The sequence below is a fragment of the Hakea prostrata genome, chromosome 8, assembly GCF_041222555.1.
Source record: "Hakea prostrata isolate BN-2017 chromosome 8, UWA_Hpros_2, whole genome shotgun sequence".
Classification (NCBI taxonomy): domain Eukaryota; kingdom Viridiplantae; phylum Streptophyta; class Magnoliopsida; order Proteales; family Proteaceae; genus Hakea; species Hakea prostrata.
Genome location: NC_142607.1, coordinates 19239105 through 19252104, shown reverse-complemented (window position 1 = coordinate 19252104; position 13000 = coordinate 19239105). Strand labels below are relative to the sequence as shown.

Here is a 13000-nt window from a genome sequence, read left to right as displayed (position 1 = left end):
TCGAGTTAGTATAGGGTGAATTTAGGGGAGTGATATTAAGTGCCCCTACTTTTCATGACATTCACACTTGTTTTAATTTTTCCACTTAGTGTTTATGTTCTTTCCATGGAGATGAATTTTAATCCTTGGACTGATTGTTGTTTGTACAAATAGGTGGCAGGATCTTCTTATCATCATGTCATGACCTATTCTAGTAATGTGACCAATGATCCTGATACCCATGAAGATTTCAGGCCCACCAGCAAGCTTGAACCTGGGCTTTCTAAAGAGGCCATTGTTGAACAGGTATGTGTTGGCAATCTCCTATGAGCAGTTGGTACATGACACATTTCAATTGACCACGATTAACTTTCAATTGTTCCTCTAGGAAAGCTTCTTTATTCTTGTGTTCCTCATGTATGGTTTGTGGTTACTCTTTGGCATATAGGATATCAAGGAAAATCCTGTGATGATTTATATAAAAGGAGTTCCTGATATGCCGCAATGTGGGTTTAGTTCACTGGCAGTTAGAGTACTGAAAACATACAGTAAGTATTACATTTGCATGTATCTCTCCAGTTTTGCCTGTTGGGCTCGTTTATTGAAATTCTTCCGTTCTCCATAGCAAGTTTTGCAATTTTCATGCTTTCCTTGTTTCTTCAATCTTGCTTTCCTTATTTCAAAGTGCCCGCATTTAAATTTTGCAAAATTTCCATACTACGAGTGTCAACTGTCAAGTACCCCAAAAAAAAAAAAACTCCATAATATTTACAATATTTTGCAATACATTTTTCTCCAAAATCCATTGATTGCTCATTATGCCTCTTGATAAGTTTTTGATACCAGATCTAATGAAAAGATTGCAACTTTAGAAACAATAGGATTGAAAGGGAGGTGGTGAAAATTGATAATAAGGAGATGATGCAAAGTGAAAGTTATAGATACCTAGAGATCTGAGCGAGATCCAAGACCACCCAAAAAGGGCCCAGGGGGCTTAGCAGTATCCTGCAGCCCTACCAGCGACCCTGGCAATTCCATCCAAGCATAGGGGTATTTTGGTAATTTTTTTGTTAGAGTCCAAATTAGGGTCTTGTAGGGTCCAGTATGTTTGTGGGACCCTGGATCTAATTTTATTTTTAATTTTGAGTCCTTATTTGTCAAGATATTAGGGAGTCCTGATTAGGGTAAGATCCCCAAGTTGTGAAGGAGCCTCCTCTAGTGTTTCATACTCTTTGCAAGGATTCTGTATCTACTTTTAGAATTTATATTGGATTCCTCTAGAGTGAGATATGAAGGTTCCTTGTATGAGTAAGAGTCTATAGTCAAATAGGTTTTTTAGTTCGATTTATCTTCTATGGTAGTGTCCTCTTGTGAGTTCCTTCTTAAAGGCTATAAATACGCCTCTCTAGATAGTAATGGACACATTATGATTAATGAAATAAAGCTGAGATTGAAGGAGCAAGAGTAAGAAGTCATGGGTTCCCATGTAGGGGACTTGTGGCAGCCATTGAATGGAGAATTTCTGCAGAATTTTGATATTCCAGCTTCTTTCCTCCTCTCCAAGTACGTACAAGACACCCCCACCCCTAGCCTACCCTTCCCCTCTCTTCCTCTCCCATACGCACATTTCCTCCACCATCCCTAGCCCTAGTTCTGCCATTACAGCTCCTTCACCATTGAGAATCACTCCCTCCCCCCCTTCTTCCTCTACTCTGCAGCAGCAACCCTATTAACGTCACCCCATCCCTTCCAAACCTTAGGCATGCAATCCCAGCCCCGCTCTTCTTTGTTTTCTTCTTCTTCTTCTTCCTCTAGCTTGCGGCAGTTCTGGAATTTCCAGAATTCATAAAATTTCAGAATTGCAGCCACACCCTAACCCTTAGATTGCCCTAACCCCTAAACCTATACCCATCCTCATTTGGATTTAGACTCTCCTCCCCGTACCCTACGTTTACTAATTTACAGCCCTTCCATTACCTCAGAAACCCTAGTATGATATAAACTTCATCTTCTTCATTAGAAACCCTAAAATGCTTAAATTTCAAATTCTTAATTTTTTTCAACTATTCTTCCTAATCCTAAGTTCTTCCAGAATTAACTTCACCCAACCCAAAGAGACACTTGACCTTAACCCTAACCCTAGTTCAAACCCTAAAACCCTAGATTCTTAAGAAATTCTAATTTTCAAAACCCTAGAACTGAATATTTAATTCTGAAATTTAAATTACATTAAGGTTTTTTGCTTGGTTTCCCAAATCCTAGACTTTAAGTCCAGCCGAACCTAACCCTAACCCCTTACCGAACCTAGAATCCCTTAACTAGCCCCTTAACTGTAGGGTGTTGCAAACCCTAGAAAACCGCTGATTCTCAGAAAGAGGATCCTGGAGTGGACCTAGATCTAGGGCATTACCTCAATCAACCAAACCCTAGATCCTAGTTCACATCAAATTGGTATCAGAGCTAATCATCTAGCTAGAACCATGGATGACTCAGCAGACAACTATAGAGAAGGAGAAGAACTTGAAAGCCTATATGATGAAGAATTGTTTAGCTACAGCCGTTCCCTGAATGTTATATACAATATCCTTGTGACTGAAATAGAAGAAGACTAGAAGAGAAGTTGTGTCTTTTACACCAGCCTCAAATCAGGAGAATTCTCAGCTAAGGTAATTGTAGACAGTGGTAGCAGTGTTAACGCAGTATCTCAAAGCTTAATCAACAAAGCCAAACTTAATACTGAAATACATTCCCAACCCTATCAAGTGTCTCTCCTCAATGATGACAGACCGGAGGTAAAATTTAGATGTTTAGTCCCTGTTAGTCTCCGCTCTTATTCTGAGGAAATTTGGTATGATGTAGTCCCCTTGAAATTGTAAGATATTATTCTAGAGAGACCATGGTTATATGACAATGATGTTACAATCATGGGTAAGGAAATGCATAAAGGTCAGAGAATTGTACTCCTTCCTCTAAACCTTCCTGAAAAAATTTAAGAAAAAACAGGCATCAAAACCTATCAGGACTCCAGCACCTAACTACAGCACTTAGTTGTTCCACACACAAAATCTAAAGGACCCAGTAAAGAAAGCAACCAGAACTTACTGAAAAAAGGGGAAGCAACTAGAGCTTTACTTCACAACTAGAGGATGAACTGCCTCCACCAATCGAGAAGCTCTTTCTAGAGTTAGTGCCAGAAGAGACTGATGAGAACAACAAGGCCAAAATAGTGGGGGACTCAGAGCTGATTCAAACTCTTGATGAAAAGGTCATAACAGCTGAAGAAGGTGCTGCAACAAGTTTCAGGAACTAGATTGAAGCAACAACACTGGCTGGAGATGTGCCTTAAGAAGTACCTCCCCTACCAGAATGATGTAATCAGCATTGGCAACCATAGGGCCTTTCATATTTTTGGCCCAAATTCAGGCCACAATGAAGTGACACCAAGAGTTTGCCAAATTACCCTAGGGGTATTTTGGTAATTTCCCCACTTCCTTTGGGCTCCAAAGTACTTGATGAAACCCTAATAATATTTCCTAAAAATTCATACAAGAATGCAAGAAATAACAAGATAACACTGGTTTCTATGTTGCCAGTCACGCCCCACACCTCACGGTGTTCCCTCAGCCTACGACTGCCCACAAGACTCTCCAAAATTCGATTTCCTCTCTCTTCCCTCTTTCCCTCTATTTATTATCTCAAATAGCCCTAACTAACCCTCATTCCAGAAGGCCTCATCCCTAGGGTAACCCTAACTAACCCTCATTCCACAAGGCCTCATCCCTAGGGTCCTAACAGTACTCCATAAGAATCCAGAATAATTTTAGGAGCAAGGATCTACTCTGTTTTTTTTCTTCCTCATTTGGTCGGTTAGAGTCCTTGTCCGGTTAGGAGTCCCAATTAGAGAAGGGATCTCCCTTGTTGTACTCTAACTACAAGGAGTTTATGTCTACTTTTGGTTTGAGTTCGAGTCGTCGGTTAACAAGTTATTGAAGAGTCTTTGTTTGAGTAGGAGTCACAATTGGAATCCAATTTTCAAGTAGGATTCTTTCTAGAAGTTGGTTTTTTATTTTACAAGTTGTATGTTTAGGAGCTCTTACTTAAGACTTAAGAGTTTTTTTCTAGTTTAGAAAGTTAAGTGTAGTTGTAATAAACATGGTTGTCAAGGCACTAAGGCGAGGCAAAGCGACAGAGGGCAACCAAAACCAAGGTGACGCTAGTTCTCCTTGACCTAAACATGGCTGACATAAACCAAGGAGGAAGGGATCCATGAAATTGCATAATTTCCTTGTTTTGGGTATTTCTAGGGTTTTGGGTTTGGGTTGGGTAAATTTGAAAAGCCATGGAAGCTTCCAAAGGGGTTTGACTTTTGGTATAAACCATCCAGGGATGTGTGGGAGGGGTCTGAAATGCCTATGGAATGAGGTAGGACTCGTAGGGAAGGACTGGGAACTTCTCCAAGAGTCTCTCTTTTCTTGCCTTTCTTCTTATCTTTTTTTTTTTGGGCTCATTTTCTTTCTTTCTTCTTTTTTTTTTTTTTTAATCTGTCTTTCCTGTTTTTTCTTTTCTTTTTCTGTTTTTTCCGCCAAGAACAGGGGACCGAGTAAGAGGGTGGTAAATTGAAGGGCATCGTGGGGTTGGGAAGAGGGGAGGGGGGGATCAACTCTAGAAGAGTCGCAGGGGACTGGGGAAGAATTTCCTAAACTGAAAGAAGGGGAAAAGGCCTCTAGAGCGGCTGCGAAGGACTGGGATGGCATTCTCTGAGTTGCGCAGGAACAGGGGAGGAAAGGGTGAAGAAAGGGTGAGTCTACCATGGGGAAAAAAGTGGGCTGGAGTTACTTGGAATTAATTGCTCTCAAATTCTGCAGTTTGAAATTGAGATCCCTTGCTGAAGTTGATGCTTGAAGGCTGGAATCTAGAACTGAACTTTGAAAATCAAAATGCAATAACTTGGACAACTGCAGGGTTCCCCTCAAAGGAGCCCTGGCACCTCCTTGGCTGTGAACTCTCAGATTTCTTTATTCATTCAAAACTGAAAATTTCTGTAGGAGGCTTGAGAATTATAGCCTTAACTTAGAAACATAATCAAACTCAGATCCTAATTGACCTTAACTTAGGTTTCCTTACCTAGTTAGGAACTTTATCTACTAATCTTATCCTGATAATAACTTAATTAAAAGACTCTAGCTGGGATTCTTAAAACAAATATAGAGTCCAAAACTGAAACAAACCACTCCTAATGTGAAACAAACATTGAAAATAAAGAAATAACTCGGAACAGACAAAAATACCCCCAAAGGGGTGTGCATGGACCAGGGAGGACCTAATTCCCCTTCCAGCTTCTAGTTGGCCTCTTCCTCATGTTCACATCATGGGCTTAGGTGCCTAGCTGGCCACCTAGGTGGATGCTTTGACAACCATAGAAATAAGGAAATCTAATCCAAATTAGACTCCCCAAGTTGTGTTCAAATTGGTTTTCTTTTTCGAAGTCCTGATTTTTTTCCCCATTCAATGTATGGCTATACATACAGATCCCCGTCTTGTAAGTATGTAACAAATCAAGTTATGAATGAATAAAAGATCCAATGTTGAAAGAAGACTTGTAGTCATGGGAGGGAGCCTTACAACCTGGGTTTTGAGAGTTTCTCATTTTCTGCAATTGTTTCTTCTTCCTTAAGCTTGTGGCAGCACCAGAGATAGTCAAGTTCAGCAACCTTCGAGTGATCTTCCATCCCCATTATGTGAAGCCCCATCCCCTTCCCCAACCCTTTACCCTCCCTAACCCTTGCGCAGAACACCCCCAGCCCTCCTTCATCCTTGTGGATGAAAGCACAGCAGCGGTACCTTCCCATCAGCAAAAACCCTATGTCTCCCACCCCTTTCACCTCTCCTTCCTCCATTAGGATCAGACCTTCCTTTCCCACTCTAATCTACCTTTAATTTACACTACACCACAGCCCCATTCTTCATTAGTTTTTGAATCTTTCTGCAATTCATGTTCAACCTCTAGATCTAGAAACCCTACATTTACTAGAACTCTCATAATTCCCAAATCCCTCAACCAAACCTAAACCCTTTTAGGATTACTTTCTCAGTTTCTCCTACGCCTTCTCTACCTCCCCGCCAATCCCTAACCCTAACCAAGAGTCCTATACACATAGGAGACCTAATTTTACAAACCCTAACTTGGGGATTTTCAAAAATTATAGTTTGTGTAAAACAGAATATTTTCTTCTAATTTCAGACCTAATCCTAACCTAGCTGAACCCTAAACCCCTATCCAAATCAATCTAGACTTACCTATATGTAGATCTAAGAGTTGCAAACCCAATCAAGCTAGCTGTAGGGACCCTTGAGTGTTGTAAATACAATCCAGCTACTGTCCTTGAAATCCAGATCCGAACAGCATGGGTAGAAGCCCTAATTAGCTGCGTTCATTGAGACTTCGACTGAAATCAGACCCAGAACATCAAATTTAAACCCTAATTTGCTTCCGCTTCAATTTGTGATGATCTTGAAGACTGGCCCAGACCTTGGGTTACATCATTTGGTATTAGAGTTAGCATGAATCAATAATAGTCAGAGCCATGGAGGAATCAACATATTGTTAAAATGGAGGAAGTAGGAACTGATCTCAAAGACCCCTATGATCAAGAGTACCTTGACTACAAGCCTTCCATCAATGTCATATCAAAGATGCTTGTAGAAGAAAAAGAGGAAGAAGACTGGAGGAGAAGTTGTATCTTCTACATCAGGGTCAGATTAGGTATAGAAAAAGCTTTGGCAATTGTTGAACAGAAGCTATTTAGGAATATGAGTTGGTTTTCTTATAACCCATATGGTTAAACATATGAGTTGGTTGACATATTTGAACTACAGATTTCTCACTCTACTAAAACAGCAAGCCTATCCACCTCATATGAGTTGGTTTTCTTAACGAGCTTGGGAGAATTGCCCCTCATTCAGTTTTTTTTTTTTTTTTTGGGTCGAGGTCCTTCATTCAGTTGAAGCTACATCATATATGATCGAAGTACACAATAAGAACTATGAGAAAGGAAAAAGAAATTGGTGCCGACCATGGGTTTATCCCATGGAGAAACTGAGATATGCACAAGTAGGGCACCTGGTATTTTTTTCCTAGCCAGCTTGACCTGCTGGTTTTGAGGCATAATCAATGGTTTGAGAGATCATTATTGGAATGCAACCTCTTTTTGACTTCTATACACGAGTGTTCTGTTTTTTTCTTTCTTCTTACAACAGGTACTTATAACGATACTTGTGGTTTTGACCCAAGGTTGACAGTGTATATTTTTATTGGACAATGATTGGGAACTAGGATATATACTTAACATCATTCAAATAAATGCTTTGTGAAATTACTTATTATAATTCCGTTCATAAAGAAGCAAACTCCTCCTGTTTGGATCCAATGAAAACAGTTAAAAAAAAATAAAATCAAAGTTCAAGACGGAGAAAAGCTCTATCCTCCAGTTTTACCGCCGGGGGGGGGGGGAAGAGAAACTGGATTTCTATTGGTATGTACAGTTTTCAACCTTCAAATGTTAAGGTTTTTACCAAGTCTAAACTATCATAAATTTTAATATGATGAAAACATTGCTAAACAACGACAGTGTGATAAAATATTCATTTGTTTTGATGCCTAAAATGTATCTAAATGCAATCAACTAGACAATCAGTTATTGTTTTAGAAAAACCAATAGGGCTGCAGACTATTTATTGCATTCAGTGGCAAAATTGCAAACATCCGAAACTGTGAAGGGATGGGCAGTGTTTTGCTTTTAGATGAATAAAACATTCATTAACCTAAAGGAGGGAGAAGCGGAGGGAAAGACTACAATAGAAAATCAAAGGGCAAAGCCAGCCAAAAGCAAGAAAGAAACATAGGCCCGACGAAGCTAAAAGGTCGAGCAGTGAAGGAAAAAGAAAGCCCAAATCACTAAGCAAATAAAACTTATTTTTCTGTCTATTCTTTTTCTTCATATTTCTTGGGGACTTGAAGTCAACAACGAAATCTCCATCAGCTTGGTAATGTCCCTTGGTGATTTGATTGCTTCTCTTACAACCCTCACTATCAGAGACAAAGGGGTAGGGATCCCCGATCTTGGGAGCACCACCAAAGATGTGCTTGTCACGTAACATAGAAAGATCCTTATTACTAGAGATAGGCGGCCTGCAATTGGAGTCGCTAGGGGATGAGTAATGGAAAAGGGGTTAGCAAAGCTTTTAAAACTAAATGGTTGTCCACAGTCCAAATGATTGCACATGGTTGGCTGGAGTTGAGGAATAAGAGATCAGTTGAGAATGGGGGGTGGGGAAGGTCTTAGTTGGATGGTTGGGGGAATAGGGGCTTTGAGGGGTTGGGTTTTGGTTTGTCTTGGTTGGGCCATAGGAGCAAGAGAGGGTTGGTTGGGTTGATTTGTGGTAGGTCCAAAACCATAGCGGTGGGTAGCAAGGAGGTTACAATGGGTCCCGGAGAAGTTGCATAGGAATCTAGGGTAGGAGGAGGAGATATGAAGATGGTGGGGCTCAGAGAGGATACAATGGAAATCATCAAGGGAGAAGGGAAGAAGTGGTGGGACCCAGAGGGTGATAAGAATTTGTGTCAAGGGAGGAGCTAAGGAAGTGGAGGTGGGGGCTGTGGGGCTCAGGGAGTAATGGATGGTCAAATCAAAGAAGGGGAAAGGGAAGTGGGTGTGAGGCATAAAGTGGCTGTCGACAAAGAAGGGGGATGAGAGAAAATGAGAAAAAAGAGAGAAGGGGAAAAGGAATTGCGGTGGTGTACAAAGTGGTCAACAACGCAGATGGGAATGAAAAGAAATAGGAGAAATAAGAGAAGGGAAAAGGGAGTAGGATGAGGCACAAAGAAGTCATCAATGAGGATGAGTTTTGTGGGGGGGGGGAGAAATATGGAAAAAAGGGGATGGGGTTCTTGCCTTCGATAGGGTTTGCAGAGGGAGAAAGAGAGGAAGGGGAAAGGTTTGGGAGGGGGAAGGGGCTGCGGGGACAGAAGCAGGATGGTGGCAGGCTGAGGAGTAGAGAGGATTGCAGGGAGGTGAAGTTGTTGTGGTCCAGGCCCCAAAATAGAAGGGGCAGGCACTATCTCATTTGAAGACAAGACCATGGTGACTACATCAGTAAAAGCGACCACCATACGTGGTGGAGCAGCAGTTGGACATTGGTCTACAGGGTTTGCAACCTTTGGAGGGTAGGAGTTTGTAGTGTCTGAGGGTTGTCCATCGTTAGGCGTCATGTTGCAGCGCTGTGCTTGCCTAGTGGAAAGCTTGAAGCTTGCGTCTTTGTTCATGATGTTGTTGGCAGCGAGAGTGTCTCCTGCTGCGGCTTGGGTCATGAGGGATATTAGGATGTAGTGGCAGTCAGGTGTACCTGCACCCCTTAGCAGGCACCATTCTAGCTTCAGTTGCAATTGGCAGATGGTTTGCAGCATCAGAGGAGCCAATCAAGATGGGGTGGTGAAAGGAGCTTCCAACTTCCATGGCACAGCAAAAAATTCTTGCAGTTGTCAGCGTGGTGCCCTAAATCCTTGCATGCGTAACATTGTGGGGTCAGTGGATCATATTTCATCGGCTGATCAAATGAAGAGCCGTCGTTGTCTAGTATGGAGATCAATGATTGGGGGTGGTTAAGTTGCAGAGTGGTCTACACATTTTCCCGGAGGATAGGCAATCCATTCGCTGGGTATGGGCATCAGAGTGGAGGGAGAGTCCAATCAGCAAGCCTATTTGACTGAGGTATTTGACATTCCAGTATTTTAGAGAGAGTCCCAGGAGAGAGATCCACAAGGGAAATGAACTGAAGTTGATCCTGTGGAAGCTGAGATGAATGTTCCCATTGCCATACGAAAATCAGTTCGCTACCAACTAGGGAGTACCTTCAAGGGCGAGGCCCTTAGCAGCAAGGAGAGAAACTTGAAGAGGAGGATGTTGTTGTCAAGGAGAAAGACTTCTAGGTTGTTGAGAACCTTCCCCTGTTTGGACAGAGGATCTTGCAATGTTAAAAAGGAGGGTGGGGGTGGGGGGGTTGAGGACCATGTAATTGGCCAACAGGGGCATATTGCCATTTCAGTATGCCTTGTTCTGGATCAGAGGCAGGGCAGTGAGCATGAGCAGAAAGGTCATCATCAGTGGGGGGAATGTAGCAGAACTTATTGCCACAGGAAAGAAGGTGATTCAGAGGCAGAGAATAGGGAGGACCAAGGGCTGGGTGTAGCCAGGGGGGGGGGGGGGAGAATAAGGAGGTGCTGAGGGGGAGGAAGGGAAGGATTGACATGGTTCGTCGCAGTCACCGGCAGGGCAGGTCGTTGGAGGTTTAGCAGGTCAGGTCCAGCATGATGAACAGATGGCCAATACGATCAAGCGATGTTTATTTGGAGACGGAATGGGATGCAATTCAGAGGCCGTGGTTCAGATTTTATTTAGTTTATGCTTATTCTTCTGATTCTGGAGAACGGTTTTCAGGAATAGAGGATTTTATCTTCATCAGAAGCTTTTAAACCTTACTTTGTACACAAATTTCTTTTTTTTCTTCTTTTCTTAATATAGTTGACCTTTAACTGAAAAAAATATTCTCATTCTAAATAATTCTTGATTCTCTCACCTTTGTTCAAACATTAGGCTTCAAGAAGCATGTTTGATACTTGCCTGTTTGTGACCTTGTCAACTTGAACACCTTGCTTGTGTTGTTGGTGTTTCCCCTTCCAACACTTTGGTTGCCTTGCTATCGCATAAAATTAAACTCTATTTTAATAGATGTCGTACATAATTAATACTCAATCCAAAGTGGCAATCTATTCAAGAAAGAGTATCTTATCCTTGTGAATATCTTTTGTTTTCCCATTTTATTTGGAGTCTATTTTTAATCAAATGCTACTTAAATTTACTTGCCGACAACTGTTGCCTGTAGATGTTCCTTTCAGTTCTAGAAACATTTTGGAAGACACCGAACTGAAGACTGCTGTAAAAGCTTTCAGGTAAGTTGCTATTTCTGCGTAAAGCTATGAACATAAATTTGTTTTTACCATTAAATAAAGTCCTATCTGATTTTTGGCTTTCGAAACAAACTACTCCAAAGACTAGTAGTTGTCGAACTTCCTAGTTTTAGAAGACTTCATAAGATCTCCAAAAAGCTTTATGGATCTGTTCTGTAAATCAGTTATGAGATTGTTCTTCAACACAACTGTTCTTAAAGAAGCTGGTTGGACCTCAATTTAACCTTAGTTTACATCTTGCTGATTCTAGTTACCGTGTTTTGAGGAAACTCCCTATGCTAAGTTCTGTTTGAATGAGTATGTGATTAGCAAACACTTCAGGTTAGTTGGCTTTAAAACAGATTGGTGTCATTTTTGTTCAGGGAAAGCTTACATTGGATTCTATAGTAATTCTGTTTATGGTTTGTATTGTTGACAACGCAACTTCCTACATTCCATTAGATGATGTTACTCCTCCTACTAATAGATTATCTATTTGGCCATTTGTAGTTGCTTGGCCTGAATTTAGTTGTTTTTCAATCTTTAAATAAAATCTCCATAAATGGATATCCGGTGTAGAAGTAGGCCAAATTTCTATTGGCAGATAGGAAGTTTCCAAGTTCATTGATCAATGATATAAATTATAGATCCTGAGGTTGATCTAGAAATTATATCAAAAGCATGGTGGTGCGCCTTGAGATTCTGAGTGAAGAGAATCTTCTTCTTCTTTTTTTTCTTTAAATAAAATAAAATGTTGGAGGGAAGGGTTTGCGAGCATGTGTATTGCTTTACCAACCCCCCTGCCCCCCCCCCAAAAAAAAAAAAAAAAAAAAAAAAAAAAAAAAAGAAGAAAGAAAGAATGAAAGAAAAGATAATCACTATAAAGGTTTTTGATTTTTTTTGAATTTTTTTAACCTTTCTCAAAAAAATTCAGACTCAGTTTTGAATGGCTGTTCGCAGAGCTCTACCCTACAAAATTCCAAAATGCAACCTAATATGTTTATCATTGCTGGACCAAATGTTTGTAACAACTGCCTAGTCCGGCGGGTGAATGCAAACAATCCTAGGTGTTACCTTCCCCAGAAAGCAAATATTTATTATTGTCTACACTCTGAATTATATGTTTCCCTAACCCTGTGGTTTGTTAATTTTGGTGCAGCAACTGGCCCACATTCCCACAGATATTTATTAAAGGAGAATTCGTTGGAGGATCTGACATTATTCTCAATATGCACCAGGTGAATACTGGTTATGATAATGATATGCTGGTTTTACCTTTTAAAGGTTGTGTGCTAACCCCAATTTATGCAATGTGTAGACTGGGGAACTGGAGGAAAAGATCAAGGATATTACTGCCAACCAGGAAAGCAAGGAATAGAAACTGCTTCATCCAAGATAAAGGCAGTGGGCTTTAATACTGGCCGAGTTGGGCAATAGCTTCGCCAAACGTAAATGGAAGTTTCTTTCACATTATTGAAGTGCTTCAACAATAATTATTTTTGGTAAACGCTTCAACAATAATTTCAATGTAGTTAAAAGATAGATCTCTTACAAGTGAATTTGTGTTGAACCTTTTCATGTTTCCTGACTTGCAACTAAGTGATAAAAAGGATGTATTATAAACTTTTTTGGTCCAGCGTATATCTTTTTTAGTCAGACATTGTCTGCCAATTTTTGGGACTGAAACCAAAGCAAATGAATCGCAGGGATTTGATGTTTCTGGACTTTCCAGACTTTCCAGGAGGGTTGAGGGTGGTCGAATGACTAGAATAATGCAAGCAGTTCTACAAGAGGATCTATATACCCCGTCTACAAGCCCTAAAATGGGTTCAATTCGGAATTAAAGACAAAATGAAAATGACCTGGTTACTTTGTGGAGTTTTCATTCCTAGGTGTTATTTCATCAAATTAAAGAAGAGGTGTAAATGGAGAAGTTTTTAGGAAGGTTGTGTGATAAGCACATGCTTGTCAAGCTGAAGAGTAGAGAACATTTTTTTTGGGTAACCCAACGTATGAGTA

General features: G+C 40.7%; 1 protein-coding gene across 1 annotated transcript in view; it reads left to right on the top strand.

The window, feature by feature from the left end:
- LOC149007383 (monothiol glutaredoxin-S15, mitochondrial-like) overlaps nucleotides 1-12705 on the top strand; it is a 31798-nt gene extending 19093 nt beyond the window's left edge. The window contains exons 3-7 of the mRNA XM_089166498.1: nucleotides 154-285; nucleotides 428-527; nucleotides 10918-10984; nucleotides 12141-12219; nucleotides 12300-12705. Coding sequence (XP_089022624.1) covers nucleotides 154-285; nucleotides 428-527; nucleotides 10918-10984; nucleotides 12141-12219; nucleotides 12300-12359 — 438 coding nt within the window. The 3' untranslated portion in view covers nucleotides 12360-12705. The remainder of the gene's footprint in view (nucleotides 1-153; nucleotides 286-427; nucleotides 528-10917; nucleotides 10985-12140; nucleotides 12220-12299) is intronic.
- The last annotated feature ends 295 nt before the right edge of the window (nucleotides 12706-13000 follow it).